General features: G+C 43.7%; 1 protein-coding gene across 6 annotated transcripts in view; it reads right to left on the reverse strand.

Annotated features, from left to right (window-relative positions):
* Positions 1 to 16,905: 16,905 nt before the first annotated feature.
* The window catches only part of LOC136302540 (zinc finger protein 131-like), a 37,239-nt gene continuing 26,920 nt past the window's right edge, over positions 16,906 to 27,224 (reverse strand). For 3 of the 6 annotated variants that reach the window (XM_066206012.1, XM_066206013.1, XM_066206014.1), the window contains 2 exons: positions 26,726 to 26,856; positions 16,906 to 24,303 (listed from right to left, as the gene is read on the reverse strand). In XM_066206012.1, coding sequence (XP_066062109.1) covers positions 23,659 to 24,303; positions 26,726 to 26,856 — 776 coding nt within the window. In that variant the 3' untranslated portion in view covers positions 16,906 to 23,658. The remainder of the gene's footprint in view (positions 24,304 to 26,725; positions 26,857 to 27,224) is intronic. The other 3 variants (XM_066206015.1, XM_066206016.1, XM_066206017.1) reach the window with 1 other exon arrangement.

The raw sequence follows: 27,224 nt of genomic DNA on the forward strand, positions 1-27,224 counted from the left end.
GTGGAGAATGGAGACTGACAGTGGATTACCGTGGCCTGAATGAAGTCACACCACCACTGAACGCTGCCGTACCAGACATGTTGGAGCTTCAGTATGAGCTGGAATCCAAGGCAGCAAAATGGTATGCGACCACTGATATTGCAAATGCCTTTTTCTCCATTCCTCTGGCAGCAGAATGCAGGCCTCAGTTTGCCTTCACCTGGAGGGGTGTGCAGTACACCTGGAACCGACTGCCCCAGGGGTGGAAGCACAGTCCCACCATTTGCCATGGACTGATCCAGGCTGCACTGGAAAAGGGTGAGGCTCCAGAACACCTGCAATACATTGACGACATTATCGTGTGGGGAAACACTGCAACAGAAGTCTTTGAGAAGGGAGAGAAGATCGTTCAGATTCTCCTGAAGGCCGGCTTCGCCATCAAGAGGAGCAAAGTCAAGGGACCTGCCAGAGAGATCCAGTTTCTGGGAGTGAAGTGGCAAGATGGACGGCGTCAGATTCCCACTGAAGTCATCAATAAGATCGCTGCAATGTCTCCACCGACCAACAAGAAGGAAACACAAGCTTTCCTTGGTGCCATAGGCTTCTGGAGGACGCACATTCCCGAGTATAGTCAAATCGTGAGCCCTCTCTACCTGGTTACCCGCAAGAAGAACGATTTCCACTGGGGCCCAGAACAGCAGCAAGCTTTCGCCCAGATCAAGAAATCGCTCATGCAGTAGCCCTTGGCCCAGTCAGGACGGGATCAGAGGTGAAGAATGTGCTTTACTCTGCAGCCGGGAGCCACGGTCTGTCATGGAGACTTTGGCAGAAGGTGCCGGGCGAGACTCGGGGACGACCACTGGGATTCTGGAGCCGAAGCTACAGAGGATCCGAAGCCAACTACACTCCCACAGAGAAGGAAATCTTAGCCGCCTATGAAGGAGTCCAAGCTGCCTCAGAGGTGATTGGTACTGAAGCACAGCTGCTTCTGGCACCTCGACTACCGGTGCTGGGGTGGATGTTCAAGGGAAAGGTTCCTACCACACATCACGCCACCGACGCCACGTGGAGCAAATGGATCGCCCTGATCACGCAGCGCGCCCGTATTGGAAACCTGAATCACCCTGGGATTCTGGAAATTATAACAAACTGGCCTGAAGGTGAGACCTTTGGATTATCCTCTGAAGAAGAGGAGGAGCAAGTGACACGGGCCGAGGAAGCCCCACCATATAACGAGCTACCGGAGAGTGAGAGACGATATGCCCTTTTCACCGATGGTTCCTGCCGAATTGTAGGTGCTAACCGGAAATGGAAAGCTGCTGTATGGAGCCCCACACGACGAGTTGCACAAGCTACCGAGGGAGAAGGTGGATCGAGTCAGGTCACAGAGCTTAAAGCTGTCCAGCTGGCTTTGGATATTGCTGAACGAGAGAAGTGGGCAAGGCTCTATCTCTACACTGACTCATGGATGGTAGTTAATGCTCTGTGGGGATGGCTGGACCGCTGGAGAAAGGCCAACTGGCAGCGCAGAGGGAAACCCATCTGGGCTGCTGAGATTTGGCAGGACATCGCCACCCGAGTAGAAAGGCTGACCGTGAAGGTTCGACACGTGGATGCGCACGTACCCAAGAGTCGGGCTAATGAAGAACATCACAACAACAAGCAGGTGGATCGAGCTGCCAAGGTGAAAGTATCTCAGGTTGATCTAGACTGGCAGCACAAAGGAGAATTATTCCTAGCTCGTTGGGCTCATGATGCCTCTGGTCATCAAGGGAGAGATGCAACATATCGATGGGCTCGTGACCGAGGGGTGGACATTACGATGGACAGCATCTCCCAGGCTATCCATGACTGCGAGACCTGTGCTGCAATCAAACAGGCCAAGCGAGTGAAGCCTCTGTGGTATGGTGGACGATGGTCAAAGTATAGGTATGGGGAAGCCTGGCAAATTGACTACATCACCCTTCCCCAAATCCGCCAAGGCAAGCGCTACGTGCTCACCATGGTGGAAGCAACCACTGGATGGCTGGAGACCTACCCGGTGCCTCATGCTACTGCCCGGAACACCATCTTGGGCCTGGAAAAGCAGGTCCTGTGGAGACATGGCACCCCTGAGAGAATTGAATCAGACAACGGGACTCATTTCAAGAATGGCCTCATAAGCACTTGGGCCACAGAACATGGAATCGAATGGATATAGCATATCCCATACCATGCGCCAGCTGCTGGGAAGGTGGAACGCTGCAATGGACTGCTTAAAACTACCCTTAAGGCACTTGGTGGAGAGACCTTCAAAAATTGGGAACTGAACTTAGCAAAGGCCACCTGGATGGTCAATACCTGAGGGTCCATCAATCGAGCTGGTCCTGCCCAGTCTGAATCCTTGCATACAGTGGATGGAGATAGGGTCCCTGTGGTACACATGAGAGGTATGTTAGGAAAGACTGTTTGGATTAATCCCACCTCGGGCAAGGGCAAACCCATCCGTGGGGTTGTCTTTGCTCAAGGACCTGGTTACACTTGGTGGGTGATGCAAAAGGATGGGGAAACCCACTGTGTACCACAAGGAGACCTTATTTTAAGTGAGAACTGTGTGTAGGATTTCATTATATATATGTGTGTGTGTAGTTTAAGGAAGGCATTGATTTGGGATGATGTAGATGGTAATAGAATAAGGGGTGGATAATGTCCTGGGTTGAAGTATATTCTATCACCATCTTCATGAACTGTTGAAACCAGGTGAGGCAGTGCTCTCTGCCTCCTCCACTCTGGCTTATCTTCTGTTAATGGGCCCATCAGCACCTTTGCTACACAGCTCACAGATAACCTCCTCCTGGACTACCTCCTGTTAATGGGCCCATCAGGCCTTATCACATGACTCACCATCCCATTGTGAGATGCTCCGCCCAGAGGGAGAAACCAAGCATTCCAGCCTGGATATAAGCTGAGACTCTGAACACCAGAGGGGCGCTTACCCACTGGATTCCCAGAGGACCCGAGCTACCAGACCTTTCTACAGGATCACTGCTTCAGGAAGACCACCTCATCTGGACTGCTTCCATCACTCCGCTCAGGTTGTATTCTGACTCTGTCAGTGGTCTTTTGTATTATTGCATCTATTTTTTACTTTCTTTTCTTTTTTTCCTATTAAATTGTATCTCTGACTTGGAGCCTCTCATTTGTTTTGCCTTCAAACTACTACATTTTTTGGCGCCCAACGTGGGGCACAAGGCACTGAGAAAAGTCAGAATTACAATTCTGTATTGAAGAAGACACCCGTTCGCTATGATGCTCAACATGCTTACATGTGTCTTATATCTATCTCTCTATATTTTTCCACAACTGGGGTACTATCTGCCAGTCTTAATGCTCCTGTGTAGACCAGGGTATGGTACTAAAATTGCTTTAGTGGTCTATTATGTCCATTGCTTGATAAACTCCGAGGCAATGAACATTATTCAGAATATACACCCAGTTTTGTTTTCTTGTTCTGGTCTAGGATGCTACATCTGGGGCCTCAACAATCTCACCCAGCCCCTGTGGGGAGGGGTGAAGAATGATTTTTTCCAGCTTTTCAGGCATGACACAGCAGTTTTTGAAAATATGGAATACCCTCTGGATGCAAGGACAGCATGATGTTGTTGTTAGTCCTGCTTTGTCTTCTCTGCACGGCCCGCACCATGCTTAGAATCAAAACACTACATGGTGTGATACAGCGTGTTCTGAAGGAAGAGGAAGAGGGAAAAAGAAGCAGAGCAACAGTATTTTTTTCCTATTAAGTTGTATCTCTGACTTGGAGCCTCTCATTTGTTTTGCCTTCAAACTACTACAAGGCAGTGGGGCCTCTCCCAAGCTGAACAGTGCTAAAGTGACAGCTCCAGAACTGCAGCCAGGACGGGCAGGGATCAGGTTTTTGTTCCTGGTGGGAGCGTTTTTCTCCCCCCCAACAGGGCAGTGACCTGAGACAGTGGCACCGACACCCAGTACAGCCAAGCCAAAAAGGAATCCAGCAGGTGGCAGGAGGAGGCAGCAAATAGCAGAACTGAAAGGAATGAGAGAGACTTGTCTTTACAAAGAAACTGTGGATCTGCTGGTAAATAAAGCTAGATACTGAGAGATAAAAGAAACAATGGGAAGGATTCCACTAATTGATGAAAGGAGTGAGAGGGATTTGTCTTTACAAACAGTGTGTCTGCTAATAAATAAAGTTAGATACTGAGAGATGAGAGAAACAATGAGAAGAACCATAAATTCCATAAGAATTCCACTGACTGACACAAGGAAAAGAAAAGGGAGGGTACACATTAGAACGGGGTCTTAGGCATTAGGCGATTTGGAAAGTCTGTACCTCTCAAGTACCTCAGCCAATGGGGAAAGAGAGAGGGAAATTGAGCCAGGAAATCAGGAATTTATTTGAATAAAGTTACAGAACTCCTCTGTGTCTCCCTTTTGGACATAAACCTCTGGTGTTTGTGGATTAATTTTCCTGACAATTTGGGGGCACTTGTCTGGGATATTTCCAACATCTGGGGGCAGCAGGCAGTGAGTGGAGCTGAAGGTGGGCCTCACCCAGGTTTGGTGATCAGCTCCCCTTGGTGGTGGCCAACACTGGGTGATTGATTGGGTTCCAGGGACTGTCCAGGAGACAGACGAGTGGTAGACCAGGGTCCATGAAGAGTCCACAGGGATGGAACACTGAAAATCTCACCAGTGAGTACTATGGGATCCTCAGGGAGCAAACCTGGGAGGTCACCCATGGAGGGTAAGCTCAGGTAAAACAGGGCACCCATGGAGGGTAGCAAAGGTAGTGCTGAGAAGGGACCCTGGCAAAAGGAATGACGATCCCATAATACCTCTGTAGAGTCCCTTGGGGAAGATGCTGAGGACTTGGGACAGATTATGCATTCCCCCAGAGGTAACTATAGGGAGAATGGTAAAATATTGTTATTTTGTGTGGCCAAAAAAAGGAGTCCTGTAACTTTATTTGAATAAAGGGGAGACCATGGCCATTCTCCATGGGGTCTTTCAAATTGTTCGAGGACACAGTCTCCTTTTTTTCCTAATTTCCTGGCTGCATTTCCCTCTCTTTTTCCCCATTGGCTGAGGTACTTGAGAGGGACAGGCTTCCCAAATCGCCTAATACAGACCCCTATTCTAATGTGTGTACCCCCCTTTTTTTTTTCCCTTGTGTCTCTATTCTTTTTCTCTAAATCCAGGGATTTAGCACAGTCTTGAGTGAGTAACAGTCTGTGTCAAATAGTGGAATTCCTATGGAATTTATGGTTGCCCCCATTGCTTCTTTCACCTCTCACTATCTGTCTTTATCTACCATCAGGCCCACAGTTTGTTTGTAAAGACACCTCCTCATTCCTTTCAGCCACTAAGGGGTAACCTGTCTGGTCAGACCCTGCTGAGACCTGTACTGTTTTCCCTTCCCAGGAAAGATACCAAAAATGATGCCAGCACACCCCACTTAGGATGAAGATATAACCATCAAAGGATGGCTTATCCCTCTTGCAGGAGCAGTCAATGCCAGCAGGAACCAAATTTGGTTCACACATCAACAATCCTAGCCCACAGAGTGGAGATCCTCACATTTTATTTATGCTAATGTTTGAGACAAATTTGGGAGGAAATGTCCAAAAGGGTGTCTCCTCTGAAAAGGCAGATTACAGCAGCCCCTCCCCCAACTGGTTCTGGTAAAATTATTTCCTTGGAGAAAAGTGGAAAACCAACCTGTTTATTTAACAAGGAGAGTACTCACAAGCATGAGAAAAACTGAATAATGTTAAATAAAATCTCTTGCTGCAAGAAAAGCTGGTAAATCAGAGTCCTTTCTGTGGGTGTGGCTTGGCTCTTGCTCAGTCTCTCCAGGGCTCAGGCGTGCTGTCCAGGCCACAGTACAGGTTGTGAGGGGCAGGGGCCCCCGGGTGATTTCCTGGTGTTCTGGACCAGAGAAATGCTGAACAGTTCCAGAAGAAGAAACCACAGTACCAGGAAAACTTTTCTTGCCTCAGCTAACAAGGAAAACCACTGAAAAAAAGCAAAGGAAAACTCCCTGTTCTCTATCTCTCTGCAGAGCTGAGAGCTAGGAGAAAACCAGGAGAGCCTTATCTCTGTTTTTAAAAAGAAGCGGTGAAAGGAATTTCCACTGCTTCCCCCCCTCCCCCCCCCTTTGAGCTCGCTTAATGGCACAGGACTTATATCTGGACAAAAAAAGCAGACGATGGGGGATACCAAACCATACAGTCACCCCAGGACAGCTAATTAGTATTACAACTATAATAGATTCTGCACCACACACACTTCTCAGTTGTGGGTGTAATTTACTGTGGCAGACATTATAAAGGAAGGACATAAGGGCAATTTGCCCACTGAAATTCAAAAGGTAACCTGGGATAATGCAACTAAATTGTAAAGGGAATTTCACTCTTTTTTGTAAGCAGTTAATGTCACTTATGACCCCACCAACAGTAAAGCCACAGTTTTTGTTTTAACAATACACAATGCTTTGGCATATCCCACATACCCAATCATTGTCAGGATTAAATCCCAACCAAGCTGTACTCTGTCCCCTGGAGCATAGAGTATGGGTCCAATGGGATGGAAATAAATGGCAAACTACTGATGTCAATGCACGTGTTGTACAGGAACAACAAGGATTCATTCATGAGACTAACACCATCAGAGCTCAAGACATGTCTTGACATGTGTTCTGGTTTAGGGCAAATTTGGGAGGAAACATCTGAATGGGGTTCCCATGGAGAGCAAGCCCAAATGGCCCCTCCACCAGCCGGTCTGGGAAAAGAACTTCCTTGGAGAAAAGTGGAAAAAAATTATTTATTTGATAAACAAAATGCCCACAAGCATACGGAATGAATATTATGAAACAATAAAACCTCTCGCCGCTCCGAAGAGAGATGGCAAAACTGAAAGAAGTCCTTGCTGGGTGTTAGCTCAGCTCTCTCAGTCTCTTATCAGTCTCAGTCCCTTCGGTGCTGAAAAATACCAAAGTCCAGGCCTGGTGGGCCGCAGGCATGAGATCCCAGTGTCTCTCTGGGTTTTTCAGTCCAGGACAGGTTTAAACAATCCCAAGGAAAAAAAAGAATAGAAACAGTCGAGGAAGCTTCTCTGCCTCAGCTAGCTAAACTAACTAAAAGCAAGAAAAGTTCTCTCTCTGGCCTCTGCCCATGCCTACAACGAACACACAGAGTCCAGAGAAAAAATGTGTAGGAGCGAGCGCTGTTTACTCAAAACAAACTGTGCGCTTCTTCTTTCCCTGCTTCACTCTCAGAACCAGTCTTAAAGGTACAGAACACAGCATACAGCACACACAGAACAGACGATTGGGGATACAAGCATCATAGTCACCCTAGGACAACATGGAACAACATGTTTGTCATTTTGAGATACATCCTGATGAAACCCCCAAAACCATACATATACATATTGGAAAAGGATATGCTTGTATGAGAACCCCTTAAGATTTTGAATTTGTAGATAATCGCATTGTGGATACAAGAAATCACTCTACTATTTGCGTCTGTAACTTTGTTGACATTATGGGATGTGATTTAAGTTACTCTGTCCTGTTACATCTTATCAATTGATAGCCCTGTTGGAATGAATCTCGCCTTGATAAAAAAGCTGCTACTGGAGCAAGCTCAAGAAAATGGACAAAAGGCTTCAATTACTGGTCATCATGATGTGGAAGAAATATATCATGTGCTAGAACAAGTGAAGGAAGACAGAGACCGTTGATGATGGGACACCTTTTTTGAATGGTCACCTACTGCTACAGGACTTCTTATTAGAATGTTTTACCCTCTTGTTGTCCTCCTAATATTAACCATGATATGTTTTGCTTTAGTAATGATGTATGTAAAACCTTGGAATATGATGAAGCAATTAACCTACTTGTTATCTTTATATAACATGAACACAACTGATATTTCATGCAATATGCATATGCAGGATGTTTTATGCAACATACACAATTGATGTCCCAAATTTATGTTGAATTTGTGTAGTTTGAGTTGACTGTGGTCACCAGGTGGGTAATGTGGGGAGGAAACCAAAACACAAAATTCAGCCAGGCTGAACTTTGGCTATAACTCACAAGGGACAAACTGTCTTCACACCTTACAAGCAGGAACATTGAGGGAGCTTGGTGTACTGAGAGGCATGAAACAAAGGATGGAGTGACATGGAGGTGTTGTCTAAAATCAGAAGAAAAACTTTCCAAACAATATTAAAATGATAACATAAAGAGCAGTCTTTTAATGAAAGCTTTCAGGTGCACAAAATATAGCTATGCACACGTGCAGCATCAGATTTTCACAATTTTTATAGGTTTAATTAATTAGTTTATCTAACAAGTACATCCAATAAGAGAATGGTTGTCCTGGTAACCCACCCTTGGACCTGCCCCATTGGAGTCCCTCCAAGGGGTTCTTAGCCCTATATCTTGTTATGTCTCCCAACTGCTGGTGCAAAACAGGATGTCCTTGTTAGAAAATCTTTTCTTAAAAAATAAGACTGAATAGAATTTCAAGAGTGTGACATAATGTGTGAGAAAGGGTAACTACTGTTCTAAAATGCAAGAAAGTGCTAGAAATTATACAGCTATATATTAAAAACCTACAAAGCTACAAATATATGAAAAAGCTAAACATCTTTCAGCATCAATGCTCTGTTGAAATCAATGCAGTTGATGGGAACTAAGCCAAAGGAGTGATCCAGACAGTAGCTGAAAGCTGAACTTTACTTCATTAACTGTGCTGATTTTGCATTGACTGACATTTAATGAGAAGGGAAGAAGCCACCCATGGAAATGACTTTTCTAAGAAGAGCTGCTTAGAGTCCCTCCATGCCTGACAAAACCAATCAGTAACTAGTTTTGAATATTGAGACCTTGTTAAACACTAGAAAGCTGAACACACCTCTGCGAACACACGTTAAACATGAATGTTGGGGGTTGGGTTTGTTCCTTCTTTCTCTGGGGAATTTTTTCCCCACGGGTTGCCAAGGGGACCGGGTGTTGGATACTTGAGAGTGCTTGGCTGAAACAAAGAGATGGACAAAAGGTGGAAGGGGGAGATAACGCAGGTAAAAGACACAGCTTGAGGCAGCTGCGTGCTTTTCTGCTTCCGGCGTTCGGGAGACGCGTGTCGGCCGCTCCTCGAGGATCTCAGCCGCCGCAAAGCACGCCGAGCAGAAGCTGGGCCGCTTTTCTGCCTCGCCTTCGGCTCCTTCGGCGCTGCTCCTCTTGCTGCAGCGTGACCCTGCACCCCCTGCGCTGCCGGGACATCCTGCCCCTGCCTGCCGGGACACCCTGCCATCCCAGCTACCAGCCCGGGACTTTTCCACTGTTCCAGCTTGGTGCTCTGAGGATCCTGCAGGGACACCGAAACCAAACTGCCCTGGGTTTTGTGAAACAAAGCCCTCAAGGTTCTTGGTACTGTTGTCGTTTGTCATTAATGCTGTAGTTGTTTGGTGGGGGGGGGGAGTTTTTTTTGTGTTTGTTTGCTTTGTATTACATACTAGTAAAGAACTGCTATTCCTATTTCCCAAATCTTTGCCAAAGAGCCTCTGATTGTAATTTTACCTAGCAGATACCTGTCTTCCTAAACCAAGACAATGAACAAACCCCGGGAAAAGCTCTCTTACTTCCTGATCTTGAACAGGTAACAGGGTGCTGGTGGGGCTGCCCTGCTCTGCCGAGTGGCCCACAGGCCTGGCGGGCCTGGGCTGGGCCAGGTCCTGCCACTTGCTGCAGTGCTGGCTGGGCCAGGCCCCCCCCTCCCTCCACCCTGCACAGCCAGACCAGCCCTCAGCTTGGCTGAAATTCTGCCACTGCTGAGTTTCACCAGAAAACACCGGGCATGGGGAGGGGAAGCCATCAGCCTGCAGCTTAAATTGAACAAAGTAGGGACCAGAGACCAGCTATGCAACCAGAACGGCTGCTGCTGTTCTGGCCGGGCCCCCTGAGATCCTGGCAAAGCCCCAGCACGGCCTGAATCTGTTACCATGACTGCCTCGGGCCACCACTCGGCAGAAACCATCAATGACCCTCCGCAAGTCCCGGGTGAGATATTAACTCTTTCATTGCACAGATGAAACTTGCAGAACATTGATCCTCTCTCGAGTGAGAGAAAAGGACAGAGGGAAGACATTTAGAGAAACAACATGAAGACACCAAGGTCAGTGAAGGAGTCAGGTCCCAGATTGGAGGAGAATGAGGAGATGCCTTAGTCTTAGGCTGAAATTCTTTTGCAAGGCCATGGTGATGGACTGTGATACACTAGAAATATCCCTTTGATTCATGAATGAAGTATGGGGAGATGGAGTGCTCCAATTGCAGACCTGAGCAAAGGCATTCATGCTGAAGCAAGTAAATGTTGAAGTAGCTGTGATCTCATGAGAAGCTTGAACAGAGAGAGATGAAAGTGAAGACCCTTTGCCCCCAGGGAAAGAAGAAGATCTCTGTTCCCAGACGTGAAGATAACCTCAGAGATAGATGAAGAGAACCTTTGCTTTTGAACAGCTCATCCTTAAAAAAGTACCCCATAAGTTGGACATGGCCCATGAACACAGCTGCGGGAGAGCTGCATGAGATGGGAGGGACTTCACGAATGCAGATTTCTGGGTGGCTGCTATTCTTGAGAATTGAAGCCATGAGAGAATGGTTTCTTGTGGAGAAGTCTCCATGACATGGCAAAAGAGACTCCTCTCCCTAAGAGAACTGATGAAAGACTATTTTAGAGGTGATAAACTGAGCTAAGTCCCAGGTTTTGTCTCTATACGTTGTCAGTGGGAAAGAAAAGAAGGGTGTGTGGGGAGAAGTGTTCTGAAGGTTTTATTCTGATTTTTATTTTTTTTCTTTTCTTTCAGTTCTGTTTAAATAAAGTTTTCTTTATACCCTTTAAAGTTTGAGCCTGCTTTACTCTTCTCCTAATCCTATCTTGCAGCAGAAAAGGAGTAAGTGATTCTAGTGGGTGCCTGTTGCCAGATGGACATGAAAAGAAGGACAGTCGCACAGCCAGCGTCAGGGCAGAAAAGAAGGAAGTTTATTTTGGGATTAGGGTTTAAATAGGTTTTGATCAGCGATTGGGCCATGAGGTTGACACCTCTCTGACCCCACTGGTCAAACCAGAAGTCCATCACAGAGAGGAATGCGAAAACAATCCACTTTGTTTATGTTACAATGCATGAGAACTCCAGTCCAAGAGTGTAAACATCCAAAGGCTGAAAAATCAGGGCGACAGGTGCCCCTGGCATTTGGCCAGTGCTCAACCCACCACATTATTTGGTGCATTGGCTGGGAAATCTCAAATTGGCAAACCAAAACCACTACACGAAATACATATTACTTTTCACGCCCCCACATATGCTAATGACTAAAGTCACTCAAACTCCACCTAAACATGAAATGGTGTCAACTGTAACTACCTTTCCCCTTCATCCAAGAAAACACCATAAATATATCTTAAGTGGGAAGAGAGGTGAGAGGAAATTCCACCTGTGTGTCCTGGGACAGTTGATGGATTGTACCCATCTCCTACCCCATAGGGACGCCTATTCGGTAAGACTCGAACACTTAGGTATACTGAGTACTTTTTCAGGAAATTCAGAAATCAAGCTTGAGTTTGTGATCTTACCTTTAGTTCTATATAGTCAACCTTGCAATTTAATGTATTTCTTGCCAGCTGTATTATTCATATTTTAGGTGTTCATATGTGCTTCTGCAGACAGTGTATTTATCACTGGAAATCCAGTAAGAACTTGCATTTCTGTTGCTCAATAAACATTATTTTGCATCTGGCTTAGTGAATGCAACTGAACTTCTAGTCCAGCTGTGAGAGTTCATTGGGCACAATCAGACATAGTGTCTGTCACTACTTGTGAATCCATAATTCTGGTAATTCTTATTGAGCATGACCGAAATAATAGTGCTGCATTGGCTCTGCATTTCTGTTGCTTAGTGTTAAATTGGCTGTCACTCAGAATCTAAGCCCAGCTGCCCCCAGCTGCTACACATGCTGAACCCCTGTTTCCTGGGAAGTGGACAAACATTGCTTGCTGATAGGAAGGAGAGAACATATTTTGTTCTTTTCTTTGCTTGCATGTGCATGATCTTTGCTTTTGCTTTATTCAACTCCCTTTATCTTGACCCATGAGGTTTTTTCCATCCTATTTTCTCCCCTTCTTGTCCTGCTGAGGAGGGGAGTGATAGATCAGCTTGGTGAACAACTGGCATCCAGCCAAGGTCAACCTACCACAAGCATCTCTGGTTTTATGCTTCAGGAAAAAAATCAGGAAGCTGGACAGTGCTTTAAGTTCCACTATTGCCTGCTTGTAGTATTATTTAATATGTATAACCATAATAAGGTACAGAAAATTAAAAAAGAAAAGGAAGAAAAAAATTACTTGCTTTATTGGGAAAGTCAGAGGTTGAGGGGGTGTCTCCCTCTCTGCCAGTGACCAGCTGGAATGCATGGAGTTCTGCCAGCTGGGGTTAAACCATGACACTGGGGATGGATGCAGTACTGACGGAGAGCTTATGGGTCAGGATTAAAGGGAGGGCAGGGACAGGGGATGTTATAGTGGGGGTCTGATACAGGCAACCTGACCAGGAAGACCAAGTGGATGAGGCCCTGTTATCGGGATAGTCGAAAGACAGGACCACTGAGAGACGTGTTAAAAGAATGATTTATTGCTCTTATCTTCAGCAGTCTCATGAGAGGTTAAGAACATCTTCACATCAGTAGCTGTCCTATCTCTAGTTACAATGCCTTATAAAGATTTATTAACCAATAAACTTCTGCCACAAAGTTAGTTAGTGTCTTTAAACCAATCATTATTGTTGTCTTACATGTTTTGCCACAGTGCGGATTTTCTTAAACAATCATATAACACCTCACAAACCTACGTTATTACACCTTATAACGTCTTACTACCTTTATAACTAGTTCTATAGCTAAATTTTAAAACTTTCTACTACCTAGCTTAACATGTTTCTGCTTAAACTACAAATCCACATTCTTGCTTCTGGTCTCCAAATCTGGAAGTCTCTTCCAAGGTCAACTCAAACCCTGTATTCATTTCTATGACTGGGCCTGTATGCACAAGATTTTGGGAATTTTCTGTGCCTTGATTTCCCACACCCTGTAATGACAGGCAGGAGCAGCCTCATGTTCACAAGCCCTGGTCCTCATCGGGGACTTCAACCACCCTGACATCTGCTGAAGGGACAATACAGCATGGCATAAGGAATCCAGGAGGTTCCTGGAATGTGTTGGCGACAACTTCCTCCTCCAAGTGATAGAGGAGCCAATGAAGAGAGGTGCTATTCTGGACCTTGTTCTTGCCAACAAAGATGGGCTGGTGGGGAATGTGAAGCTCAAGGGCAGCCTTGGCTGCAGTGACCATGAAATGGTGGAGTTCGAGATCATTGTGATGCCTTGACAAGGCTGACCTGGAACAGAGACTAGACAGAGCTAAGAGAATAAAGTAGGTATTTATTAAAAGGCCTTAAATTATACACCTTGGGCAGTACAAGAGCCTGACGAGGGCTAAACCCAAGATGGACCAAAAATGGTTACAAAATGGATGACTGGTCATGAGGTTTCACACTTTTATAAGTTTTGGTCCATTTGCATTTTGGGGTTAATTGTCCAATTATAGCTTCAGGTTCTGAAGTTCCATTCTCCTTGTTCTCTCCCCTCAGCCCTCCGATGTTTATGCTTTTTTTGGCCTGAAACTTGTAACAGTTGTCCTTGGTCTCAAGCTGGAAAAGGATTGTTTTGTCTACCTATCCTGTGAAGAGAGCTGACTAACAATATGAGGCTCAGAGCTACACACCTAGGCAGCACAGAATCTGAAAAATATGAAAGCTAAAACTTTAGGCATCACTTGGGGCAGCGAGGAGGGTGCACAGGAAGCTCACTTTTGGACTTCAAGAGAGCAGACTTTGGTCTCTTCAGGGGTCTGCTTGGTAGAGTGCCATGGGATAAAGCCCTAGAGGGAAAAGGGGCTCAAGAAAGCTGGTTAATATTCGAGGATGACCTCTTCCAAGCTGAGGAGTGATGCATCTTAATAAAGAGGAAATCAGGCAAAAACGCCATAAGATGCATGGATGAACAAGGAGCTCCTGGACAAACTCAAACACAAAAAGGAAGCCTGTGGAGGGTGGAAGCAGGGACAGGTAGCCTGGGAGGAAGAGGGAGAGATTGTGTGAGCAGCCAAGAATCAGGTCAGGAGAGCCATAGCCTTGAGAGAATTAAACCTGGCTAGGGACATCAAGGACAAGAAGAAAAGCTTCTATAGGTACATGGTTGTCTTCCAAATGTCTACCAGCAGTTGTATGCAACTGCCTGGAATGAAATGGGAATTTCTACAGGGATTAAGAGGCTAATCATAAATAATATGACACAAATTGATCTCTTCCATAAAGGATCAGTGGAACCGATCTATTTTGTATTAAAAGTGAAATAGCTGACTGTAGAGAAATGTTCTTATTGTAGCTATTTACATGGTATCCTCCTAGTTGGAGAGTGTGACCCAGGAAGAAGGATATAAATGGATCAGGTGAATGACTGGCTGTGTGGCTGGTGCCATGTTCAAGGTTCTGGGTTCTATGATCTTGGATGTACCTTTAAAAGACAGGGCATATTGACACCTGATGGGGCACACATGACCAGGTGGGGAAAGAGTGTTCTGGAAGCAAGCTGGCTGGACTTATTAACAGAGTTTTAAACAAGATTCACCGGGGGAAGGGTATGTACTTCTGAGTGTCAGAGAACCAGGAAACACCAACACTTTTGAAAGCAGGAGGGAAATACCTGTAAATTGCCCCAAAGGACTTTTTTGCCTCAGTTTTCATCAGCAAGTGCTCCAGTCACATCGCCTGAGTTGCAGAAGGTGAAAGCAGGGACTGGGAGAATGAAGAACTGCCCATTGTAGATCAGGTTTTAGACCATCTAAGGAACCTGAAAAGTCCATGGGACCTGATTAGATGCATCCACAGGTCCTGAGGGAACTTGTGCAGAAAGTGGCTAAGACACTATCCATCATATTTGGGAAATCATGGCACTCTGGTCAAGTTCCCACTTGCTGGAAAAAGGGAAATATAACTCCCATTTTTAAAAGGGGATATAAGGAAGACCCAGGGAACTACAGACCAATCACTTATCTTGGTGCCTGGCAAGATTGTGGAGCAGATCTTCCTGGAAACTATGCTAAGGCACATGGAAAATAATGAGGATATTTTTGATAGCAAACATAGCTTCACTAAGGGCAAATCATGCCTGAAAAATGTGGTGGCCTTCTACGATGGGGTTACTGCAGTGGTGGATGAAGGAAGGGTGACTGATGTCTGGAAATGTGCAAAGCATTTGACTATGTCCCACATGATATCCTTGTCTCTAAACTGGAGAGATATGAATTTAACATATGGACCACTCAGTGGATAAGGAATTGGATGGATGGTAACACTCAAAGAGTTGTGGTCCATAGCTCAATGCCCAAGTGGAGACCAGTGACGAATGGTGTCCCTCAGGGGTCAGTATTGGGATCGACACTGACATCTTTGTTGGCAACATGGACAGTGGGATTGAGGGCACACTCAGCAAGTTTGGCAATGACACTGAGCTGTGTGCTGCAGTTGACACTGGAGGGAAGGGATGCCATCCAGAGGGACCTGGACAGGCTTGAGAGGTGGGACAGTGTGAACCTCATGAAGTTCAACAAGACCAAGTGCAAGGTCCTACACCTGGGTTGGGGCAATCCGAAGCACAAGTACAGGCTGAGCAGAGAATGGGTTGAGAGTAGCCCCAAGAAGGACTTTGGGATGTTAGTAGATCAGAAGTATGACATGACCTGGCATTGTGTGCCTGAAGCCCATAAAGCCAACCCTGTCTTGGGTTTGATAAGAAAAAGTGACCAGCAGGTCGAGGGAGGTGATTCTGCCCCTCTACTGTGCTCTTGTGAGACCTCACCTGGAGTACTGCATCCAGCTCTGGGGCCTCCAACATAAAGAAGGACATGGACTTGCTGGAGTAGATCCAGAGGAGACGACGAAGATGCTCACAGGGCTGAAACACCTCTCCTATGAAGACAGGCCGAGAGAGTTTGGGGTTGTTCAGCTTGGAGAAATGAAGGCTCCAGGGAGACCTTAGAGCAACCTTCCAGTACTTAAAGGGAGCTTACAAGAAGGCTAAAAAGGGACTTTTGACAAGGGCATGGAGTGATAGGACAAGGGGGAGAATGGCCTTAAGGTGAAGGATAACAGGTTTAGATTAGCTGTTAGGAAGAAATTCTTCCCTGTGAGGGTAATGAGGAACTTGCACAGGTTGACCAGAGAAGCTGTGGTTGCCCCATCCCTGGAAGTGTTCAAGGCCAGGTTGGATGGAGCCAGCTTGGAGCAACCTGGTCTAGTGGAAGGTGTCCCTGACCATGGCAGGGGGGTTAGAACGAAATGATCTTTAATGTGCTTTCCAACCCAAACCATTCTACGATTCTGTGATTCAGAAGGGCAGAGTAGAGGGGAAGAATCCTCTCCCTCAACCTGCTGGCCACACCTCGATGCAGCCCAGGATCCGGTTGGTCTTCTGGGCTGTGGGCACACACTGTTGCCTCATGTTCAGCTTTTCATCCACAAGAATCCCCTAGTCCTTCTCCACAAGACGTTAGTTTCTGATTCCCAAACAGATCAACTGCCTAGAATTAAAATTCTAAAGTCCTTGCATCTATTTGTGGGATAAGATACTATTTAGAAAACAAGCATCAGTTGAATTAAAGGCACTAGAAGATGGGTGATGATACTTAGATGGTCAGGAAAAATAAACTCAATGAAATTATTCCCTGTCATTTACACCAATGGGGTTGCTCAGCCCCTGAAACTGCTTTAGATCTCAGAATATATTTTTAAAAAATTACTGCAAAAAATAGTTTTAAAAAATCATAAGAAAAAAAGTAGGAAAAAATGTTTCCCTGTGGTCATGTTAGTAAAAGAGATGAAATAGGGAATGAAGACGGCTATATATATTGTTTAGGACTCTTTTTGATAGAACAATTCTTTTTAATTCTGGTTGGTTTTACACACACATGCACAAACACCCTTCTCTCCCTGAAAATGAGTACCAATTTTTAGTTTACTGTATTTCCCTCCTTAACTGTGGAGGGGGGCAATCTAAACATGCTGTAACATATGCATACCCATGACTTCAACAAATCTATTTGGTGTGTATCAGCTGAAAAATCAGTCTATATCATTAAAGGCGAAAGCCTTGAAACTACAAATTTCTCGACACATGCTATTCTGTTTATCAATTGCTGTGCCAGCCATTCTAAAGCTATATGAGCAGTACACAATATAAGGAATAATACCCCAATCCAGAAAACACAGAAGCATGTTCTAGTTTCTTCCATGGAATTAGTCATATGCTTCATATATTTAATACAGTATGGGATTTCTTAGACTGAAAATGTTTTGGCTTCAGGCTCCAATTAGCCCTAGCATAAGAAGAGGGTGTCAGAAAAAAAAGTTTTTCAAATAATCTGCATGTAAATAACAATTTAAAACCACATTGGCACTCTCGTTTATTCAATTTTAACAGCAAAAAACCCTCTTCTCCCCTCACCTCTGTGTAGTTCATTTGTGTGCCCCCAGTCAAGTCTGCCCATGAAGCACCATTCTTGCAGCATGGCCCCTGAAAGCCAGTGGGTTTCTCTGCTCCTTTTTCAGAGCAAAGCACCAGGATATGACAACATTTTCATGAATCAGATTACAGCCCCAGCAAAGGATATGCAGAATTAGACCTCCAGCTGAAGGGAACAAATGGAAACAGTTTATTTTGTTTAAAATATGTTAAAGGAAAGTCAGCATTAGAAAAATGTGGGATCTTCTACCAGTAACTTTATGAAGAAAGAAGTTGCCTTTAGCCAGTATACTTTCTCTAAGCAAATTAACATACAAATTTAAACAGCAGCAACAAATACTACTGAAATTATTAAAACATCTCTAGGGGCAGTGCTTCTGGGATATTTAAGAAGGGAAGAAAAATTGTGAAACAGCAATTGGGAGAGCAGGGTGAGAATATGTGAGGAACAACTCTGCAGACATCCAGGTCAGTGCAGAAGGAGGGGCAGGAGGTGCTCCAGGTGCCGGAGCTGATTCCCCTGCAGCCCATGGTGCAGCCCATGGTGAGGCAGCTGTGCCCCTGCAGCCCATGGGGGAGCAGAGAACCACCTGCAGCCCCTGAAGGAGCCCATGCCAGAGCAGGCTGTGCCTGAAGGACTGACCTTGTGGAAAGGGACCCACATTGGAATAGAAGAGTCCTCCCCTGAGGAAGGAGTGGCAGAGAATGTGTGAACTGACCACAGCCCCATTCCCTGTCCCCTTGCACTGATGAGGGGGAGGAGGCAAAGAATTTGGGTGTAAAGTTAGGCCCAGAAAAAAGGAGGGGTTGGAGGAAGATGTTTTAAGATTTAGTTTTTATTTTCTCACTATCCTACTTTGATTTGATTGATAATAAATTAAGCTAGTTTCCCCAAGTTGAGCTGTTTTGCCCATGATGGTATTTGGTGAGTGATCTCCCAATGCCCTTATCTCCACCCATGAGTATTTCATTATATTTTCTCTCCCATGTCCACTTGAGGAGTGGAGTGATAGAGTGGCTTGTTTTGCACCTGTTCAAACAGGGTCAACCCATAACACCTTGGCAAAAGTTCAAGACCCAGTTGTGCTGGAAGAGCACCAGAATTACAAAACTCAGCACGTATGGGTGTGGGGAGTCCATGCATGTTCATAGCAAGCTGGCAATGTGCAGTGGTTCAGCCTCAGTTTCCCACAACAATACATTGGTAGAATCTGATGAGGACCAGCCTGGGACACTTGGCTGAGGCAGTGCCACCTCCAGGGGCCAGATCTCCACCTGAGCAGGGGGCATAGCTGGCCACCACTGGTGCCGTGGTTCCACTGATGTACCTGAAAACTGGTTCCCTCCCCATTGCCTCCAGCCTTGGCTTTGCAGTGCCTCACTGCCTCTCTCAACCTTCCAGCAGGCTAACTGGGCAGAGGAGGCCTGTCTGGGATTGTGGGACTCAGCACTGCTGCAGCCCCTGCCAATCACCTGCCATCACTCTTCTCATGAGATGGGGACAGATCTCCCTGCCTCACATCCCCCTCTTGCCCAACTCCCAACACCCTGGCTGAGTGTCTTGGGTTTTGTACAAAACCCAAGACACTGAAAAAGCTTGCAGTCCAGGCTAGGAAGTCACTGCAGCCATCTTTGTTACAAAACCTTGGACAGCTCCAGTGGTGATGGGCTGCAATGCTACGACTGGCTATCACCTGCCAGGCATAGCCCCCTGCACACCACTTACACCCTCTGGGTCCTTGTATCCCCACATTAGAGACCCTCACCCTAGGATCTACATGCTGCACCTCCCTTTCTAGTTTTAGATCTTTTAATGGTACAAATTATTTCCTCAACAGGCCACCAAGCTCTCAAAGGATTTGGAAAGACAAGTCCCAGCAGAGATGTTTATAGATGTCAAGGTTCCAGTTAGGGAAAAAAGTACGAGGGAGCTGTGAGAGCATTACTCACGCCGCATGCAAAACTGTGACCAGGATGCAAACACAGGCATGCTCCCACAGTTAGGTCCAGACATGGCTGAAGCTTTACAAGATTTGAGCTACTGAGCTCCAGCTTCTGATGTACCTGCCTGAGCTGCCAAGTGTTTAACAAGCTACAAATTACTTGTATTTTCATTGGAAACAGGTTGCTTTAATGTTAAAATTATTTTCTAGAAGGAAACACTACAGTTTAAGAAGGAACTTGTTAGAAATAAAAAAAATATAACTGCATGTTACATTTTCACAATAGTCCCTATAGAACAGATACTTCAGTCCTTAAAAGTAAGCAACCCAATTAAGCATCTATTTAAATGTTTCCTCATTTGAAATAATACTGGGTTACAGAAATTGTGTAAGACTACCATATTCTGCACCATTAGCTAATTAAAAATTCCACTGCAAGCATGAAACAGCAGAAGCTGCATGATCCTCCTCTAGTGACCATCTCACACAGGACTGACATCCAATTCCACCCTCATAAGCCTGCAGATGAAACATGCTTTTGCAACTATTTTCAAAAAAAGCAGCTAATCCTTTCTTATATTGTGTGAATAACTTAGCAGATCTCAAACTATTGATCAGCTCCCTTTCTTTTCCCTGCCCTTCTGTCAGAAGTAGCTTGTGGCCTCTCATGAATATTGTATATAAATCCACAAGTCTCAATTTAATGTTCACTTTTTATTTTGTATCCAGACACACCTCACAGGTTTTTGTTTATTCCAACTTTTCCATTTCTCACTGCCTAGACCCCAGGGCTTTAGCCAATTAGTTTCATTCAGCATAAATTCAAGCATTCACCTCATGTGACAGCCCACTGCAGACACCAGGCAACAAGTGCAGCTGCATGCTGCCTCACTGCAAGCTACAGACTAGTACCTGCATAACACAGCACTCTGGAGACCAGCAGTATATACTTATTTAAAGGGAAGAACTCCAATGGTGCATAGGTATATAGTTTGGAGAGATCTGTATGTCTATACAGACATTTGTGGCAGAAAGAGGATGGCAAGGTGGCTGTTACAGAGGGCAATCAGAACTTCCAAGTCTCTCTAAGACTCCAGACTCCAAGTCAATCATCCCTCCCACAGTTGCAGTTGCAGTAAGGAGGCATGGGGGACTCCACTGGTAGAAGCAATTTGGGAAGGAAATTCTAGGGAAGAGGGGGTTGCAAAGGGAAACACTTCCCAGTGGAGTTATTACTTGAGGAGAGCCTTTCACCGTGTCCCTCAGGGTGAGGAGAGGATTGGTCATGCCCCCACTGCATTCCCACCCAGGCTCAACAGGTCTGTATAGACGCAGCACTAAACACAACAACAAAGCATCATTTCTCTCCTACCAAATTTGCAAGCTGTTGTTAAAAAGGGGAGATCAAACAGAAAAAAAAATAGCCCAACTGTGCTTACCAAATTATAGCCCTGCTATCAATATCACCTAACTGCTCAATTTACATTTGACTTAAATTGCCTAAGTTAGTTTAATTAATTAGACACAACCAGATTGTTCCTTTCATTCCACTGATACAGATCTGATGTCTATATGCATAAATGCCTAAAAATTTAGTTATGCAGCTAAGCAAGTTACACCCCCTCCATGTTATCAACAGACAGGCTTATCAGAAGCCAGGTATAAATCCAACAGCTATCTTTCACTTTCATGATTAACATCAGGCCACATTTTTTTCCTCTGCACATAATCTCATCCCATATTATTTGCATCTCAGAAAATACAAAACATCAAAAAAAAAGAGAATGCAAGTTACATTAATTGAATTGTTTGAAATTTTAATTGAGATTCGTTTGTTTTGCAACAGTTTTTCCAAGGCTAGCTACGATGAAACACAAGAATCATTTTGAATGATACTAAATAAAAGCACAAATCTCAAGAAATAATTTTGCATTTGGAGAAGACTGAATAGAAAAGCCTGATTTTAAGCAAGATCTACAGCATTAGGGAACATCCTTGCAAAAATTCTTCCCTTTACTTAGGGCTTTGAAAACAAAGTTTTTCCGAAGTAGGGAGGCACCTCTAATCTCAAGGCAATAATTGAGAATTGGAAGTTCTTAGCATCCTTAAACATAGAGCCAGACAAGTATTTTCTAAACAAACTAAAGATTAATAGGTCATTACTGCAAAGTTATTAAAATTGTATTGATTCTTGCCACTGGGATCTGGCACTGTAAATGACAGTCAGTTGTTCCTAATTTATTGGATTAAGCAAATAATTCAGTATTTCATGGATGCTATTGTTTTGTTGTCTAATACTGATTAAAATATTTACACTCCTACTTTTTAATTTACATTTTAGCATTCATACCTATGGCTTTTACTTTTAGTACAAGGTTTTTGTGTCAAGTGTCAGAATTTAATTTTAAAAAGTTAGGAACCTGATACCCTATAGACAAGCCTTCTCTATATGTTTAAAAATATTCATTTTCAAAAATGGCAATTTATAAAAGAAGAGTCTGCTGGTAGCTTTCTTCCAGCTCATGTTTACCATAGATTCTACTGAGCTTTGCCTAATTTAAAGTGTCCCTTTTAGAGTGTCCTGCTGCCTCCATATGGAATCTGTTTCCTCCCTCATCCCCTCCTAAATTTAATGAAAAAAAACCCCTAAATCAGTAGCTGACAATTTTAAGCAAAAATATAAAGCACTATAACATTGCCTTTTATTGAACTAGGTTGAACACTCTCTCTAGGAGCTTTGTGGAAATTTCACCCCTGTTGAAAAGGCACAGTATTTTTGTGCTCTGAGACATCCAGCAACAATGTTTTTTCCCCAGCTTGAAAGTTAGGGACTGCTGTTACGAAACAGCAGTCTGCCCAGAAAATTCACAGGTACCTGATTATCCACTTTGTTGGGGGTTAGGTTTGTTCCTTCTTTCTCTAAAGAATTTTTTCCCCACAAGTTACCAAGGAGACCAAGTGTTGGATACTTGAGAGTACTTAACCGAAACAAAGAGGTGGACAAAAGGTGGAAGGGGGAGATAACGCAGGTAAAAGACAAAGCTTGAGGCAGCTGCGTGCTTTTCTTTTTCCAGCGTTCGGGGAGACGCGTGTCTGCCGCTCCTCGAGGAGCTCAGCCGCCGCAAAGGACGCCGAGCGGAGAACGGCTGTTGCTGGCTGGAGGAGTTTCACTGTGGCCAAAGGGATCCAGTCCTGGGAAATCTACTATCACCGGTTCGGCCTGAATCCTGAGTTTTCCCGGCCACCCGCGGGGAGCTGGTCCAGGCCCTGCCTCGCCATCGGCTTCTTCTGCACTGCTCCCCTTGCTACAGCGTGACCCTGCACCCCCTGCACTGCCGGGACATCCTGCCCCTGCCTTCGGAGACACCCTGCCATCCCAGCTACCAGCCCGGGACTTTTCCACTGTTTCAGCTTGGTGCTCTGAGGATCCTGCAGGGACACCGAAACCAAACTGCCCTGGGTTTTGTGAAACAGAGCCCTCAAGGTTCTTGGTACTGTTGTCGTTTGTCATTAATGCTGTAGTTGTTTGGTGGGGGGGGAGTTTTTTTGTGTTTGTTTGCTTTGTATTACATACTAGTAAAGAACTGCTATTCCTATTTCCCAAATCTTTGCCAAAGAGCCTCTGATTGTAATTTTACCTAGCAGATACCTGTCTGCCTAAACCAAGACACACATTAGAACCCACCAGATTTAACTGATTCTTCTGCCACAGACACCCTGCAAATCTATAACAGTTTGCTTCTATAGCAAGAGGAAAAGAGGCAAAGTTACTTTTACATATACCCAGGGATGATGTAAATGATACAAGCTATTCATTATTAAAATCCTAAGAAATCTGTGGTGGTTTCTGTTCCATGGCATTACATGAATGGTAAAGTTATTTTTCACATATGAGAGGTTTAGTTGTACATGAAGAAAACTAACTTTGGTCTACATATCACGCTTCCTAAGGACAGCATATTGGAAAGGTGACCACTGACCATTGGTTGAAAAACCAATGTAAAAGCTAGCAAAAATAATTGGGTACTTCATTCCTAAAGCTGCAGTGTGGTTATTTGTCCTAGTTATTCACCTTTTCATTCTGTGTCCACTAATTGTTGAGTTTTTAAGTCTTCAGCTTGTTCATGATCTTCCATATCTGCATCATCTACTTGACTAATTTCATTTTCTTCTGCTTCTCTTTGATCAACACTTTCATATTCTACTTGTTCAAGGTCTGTTCCATCTATAAGTTCTGCCTGTACTTCTTCCATCTGTATTCGATTTACATGCCCAACATGTAATTGCTCCACATGAACTTCAGCACCTTGTTCAGTCTGAATGTGTTCAACTTCTAAATAACTAATTTGCACTTGTTCTTGCAGTTCCTCTATCTGTGTGCCTTTCACTTGACTGTCCTGTATGAGATCCTGGTGCATCTCTTCCACAGTTACCTGTGCAGGATCCACTTGTACCTGAATTACTGGTAGGACATGGACTTGCTCCACTTGTTCTATTATAGTCATTGATGTTACTGGTTCAGCTTCCATAGCTTCCACTGGAAGAATTTCTTCTGTCACTATTCGTTCTGAAATATTGTGCATGTCTTTGATATGCCTTCTCAGCTCACTGCCTTGCATAAACCACAAATCACATAAGGTACAGTGGTTGGGTTTATCACCAGTGTGTATTACCAAATGATTTTTAAATTGATCCCAGCTGTTAAACATGCTGTTACAAACCTGAAACAAGATACAGTGTGTTAGTGTCAACAGAAATAAAACAAAGTATAGTGCCTATTTCAGATCATGGCTTCACATAGCGTAGCTTCTTGCAACTTGGATTAAAAAATCCCACCATGTATGTTAGAGGTAAAAGCTGAGAAGTCAGCTTCAAATGAACAGAAGACATGGTATTAATTTATTTTTAAGATACAGTGTGCCATTTTGAGTTGTGCATTCAGAGGATACATACAAAATTAATGAGTCAGTACAGCATGTAAAAGCTTTCTTATTTTAACTTTATGTTAAATTCACATACAGATTAAATGTCTGATGCTAGAATTTTGAGTGGAAATCTATTTATGTAATATCATATCAAAGTGTAATTCAAACTGTCCTTTTGCTGAAGTTCTAGATGCAGTACTAATAGCCAACTTTTACTTATCTGTTTTCATTTGTTCATGGCATTGTAAGATTTACCTGGATAGACTAAACTCACATTTTGCCATTTCAAAAAAAATACTTGAGCCATTTTAGCAGATAAAAATCTCTTAAAACTCCATCTTTTTAATTCTCTTCCAGCTAAAAGTACTGCTTTGACTGCAGGCATATTATTTTCATAAAGCACGAGCATGCTTCCTTCCCTTCAGCTGGCAGTGAGGTAAGTAGCTTGAAAACAATACACAAAGACTGCAGAAATGAATGAGGTGCCAGGGTAGAAGAGAGAGAAGAGTGGAGTAGAGTCAGGCTTGGAATAAAGAAACAGGGTCAGGGGTTTTTGTCCATACGAGTGCTCTTGGCTTCAGAAAGAAGCAAAGAACATGCATTTCACTGTTGGAAGCCCTTCACTGTTGGCAAATAATTTTGAAACAGAATGTTCCATCTCCTCAATTTACAGCAACAGCACAAAAGGATGATGGAGTATCTGACAGGGATTAACTCAAGGAACAGGTATGTGTAATGGAGCTGAATATCCCCATTTTGCTGTTGAAATCTTAAAACCACATTTGTGATGCTAGTAACATGGTTTTTGTATGTGTGTTCCCTAGGCTCATGCTTTAGAAAGAAGTTGCACACACAGACTTCTTAAAATACCAACCTTATAGATAAGCACTGAAAATTAATTAGTCATACATAAAGGTAATGACTACCAGTAATGCCCAAACACATAATTACTGTTCTTGCCATGTGGAGCCTAATTCAGTACTCAAGGCATTCACTGAAGAGCACCAAAAGTGCTCATCAAGCAAGTGCAATTTTGTTTTTTCCTTCTTGTTCAGTGAACCAAGATTTTATTTACTGAACATTATTCAAATTCACTTCTAAATAGAAAAAAAATCAAGAAGAATTTATCCAAGAATTCTTGTAGTTGCTGCAGGCTGAAATAACACTAACCCACATTCACAGTTATCTGTAACAGAGAAAGCTACAAGGTGAAGTAATTAAACCAAAGGATCACAAAGACAAAACAGTATCTTTAATGAAGCTACTAGGTACAATTTTGTGTTATATATTAGTTCCCATGTTCAAAACAAACTTATCTTTAAGACAAAGGCATGCTCCCAAGAATTAACTTCAGTCTAGCATAACAACTAAGCAATGCAACAGCACTGGTGAAATTTCTGATTAAATGATGAATTTATTCACCTCCTGCAGTATTTGCTGCTTTCTGTGAATAAGATCACTCTTTTTTTAGAACAAATAAAGCCAATCTCCAACAGTTTTCTTTACTACATGACCCAATTTAACCTCAAACCACAGCAATTCTGTGAACTGAATAAGGTAAGTGCCTTATTTGAGACTGTCACAGCAGTGGGGCAGCAAAATGGCAAATAAAAATGCTACAAGCAACCTCAGCTCTCATATTTTCTAGCTTTTCAGAATCAACTTTTAAAAGCTAAGTAATATTCTTCTGAACAGCTTTTCACATCAGTTGCGTAGTGAACAAGTACCCTAGCCATCCATCTACAGCATTTATATTTGCTTAAAAGACATTATGGATTGTCATCATAAGTTGAAATGACTTTCCAGACAGTCAGTACACTGGTATTAAACAGAAAAATAATAAACTAGGAAATAAAATAATACTTTATATTTTGGACTTTAGTGAAGCATGCCCACAAGCAGGAAAGGCCTAGGTCTGTGCATCAAGAAGCAGAAAGATCAGTAAGGTGCAGATGAACACTTATCTACTCACAAGATTTTAACTGATCAACTATTATGAAGCTCCATATCAGTAATTTCATATTTTAAATGGAACTACTTAGATATAAGAATTTACCTTCATGTCATGGTTGAATGCAACCTTTATAATTTATTTTGCTAAAAATAGTTCTTTGAGACAAAAGTCCACTCTTTATGCCTTTCCTGCTCAGTACTCTCACACTCCCTCAGCATAGGAAGGAGGTGTCTAGTTTCAGACTCTGCTACTTCTATTACCCACCTGACATTCGTACAGCTTCTTTCTTCCCTTTTTAGCTCCAGCTCCAGAGTGACAGGCTGTCAGGTGACATTTGAGTGTACTATTCCTAGCAAAATGCTCATGGCAGTTTGGACATTCAAATGGTTTTTCACCTGTTAAGACAGATACAGGGATTTGTAAGTGTATAAAACCAGCCAGTTTTTGGTCAGCTCTTCCTTTTGTGTAGGTTGATAAATATGCTGTAAAGATGTGGCCAACTGGACTATTCTACAGAAGAAAAAGCCATTCTATGTAAATTGCATGTAAATAAAATTGCAAAAACATAATGTGGAGTCATAACTCATTTATAAAAACAAAAACTGAACAAAACAAAACCCCCAGACATAATAAAGTAACATAATTCCCAGTTTCATTTAAGGTATAATCGGGTTTTTATGAAAGTTAGGTTATTACTCTGATGAAATATCTTAAAGAAATAGGAGCTATTTCTCTCTTTTCACCTGATTATAGTTAGATTCAA

The sequence above is a fragment of the Chamaea fasciata genome, unplaced genomic scaffold (genome assembly GCF_029207755.1).
Source record: "Chamaea fasciata isolate MVZ Bird 193981 ecotype frontalis unplaced genomic scaffold, bChaFas1.0.hap1 SCAF_29, whole genome shotgun sequence".
NCBI classification, from domain to species: Eukaryota; Metazoa; Chordata; class Aves; order Passeriformes; family Sylviidae; genus Chamaea; species Chamaea fasciata.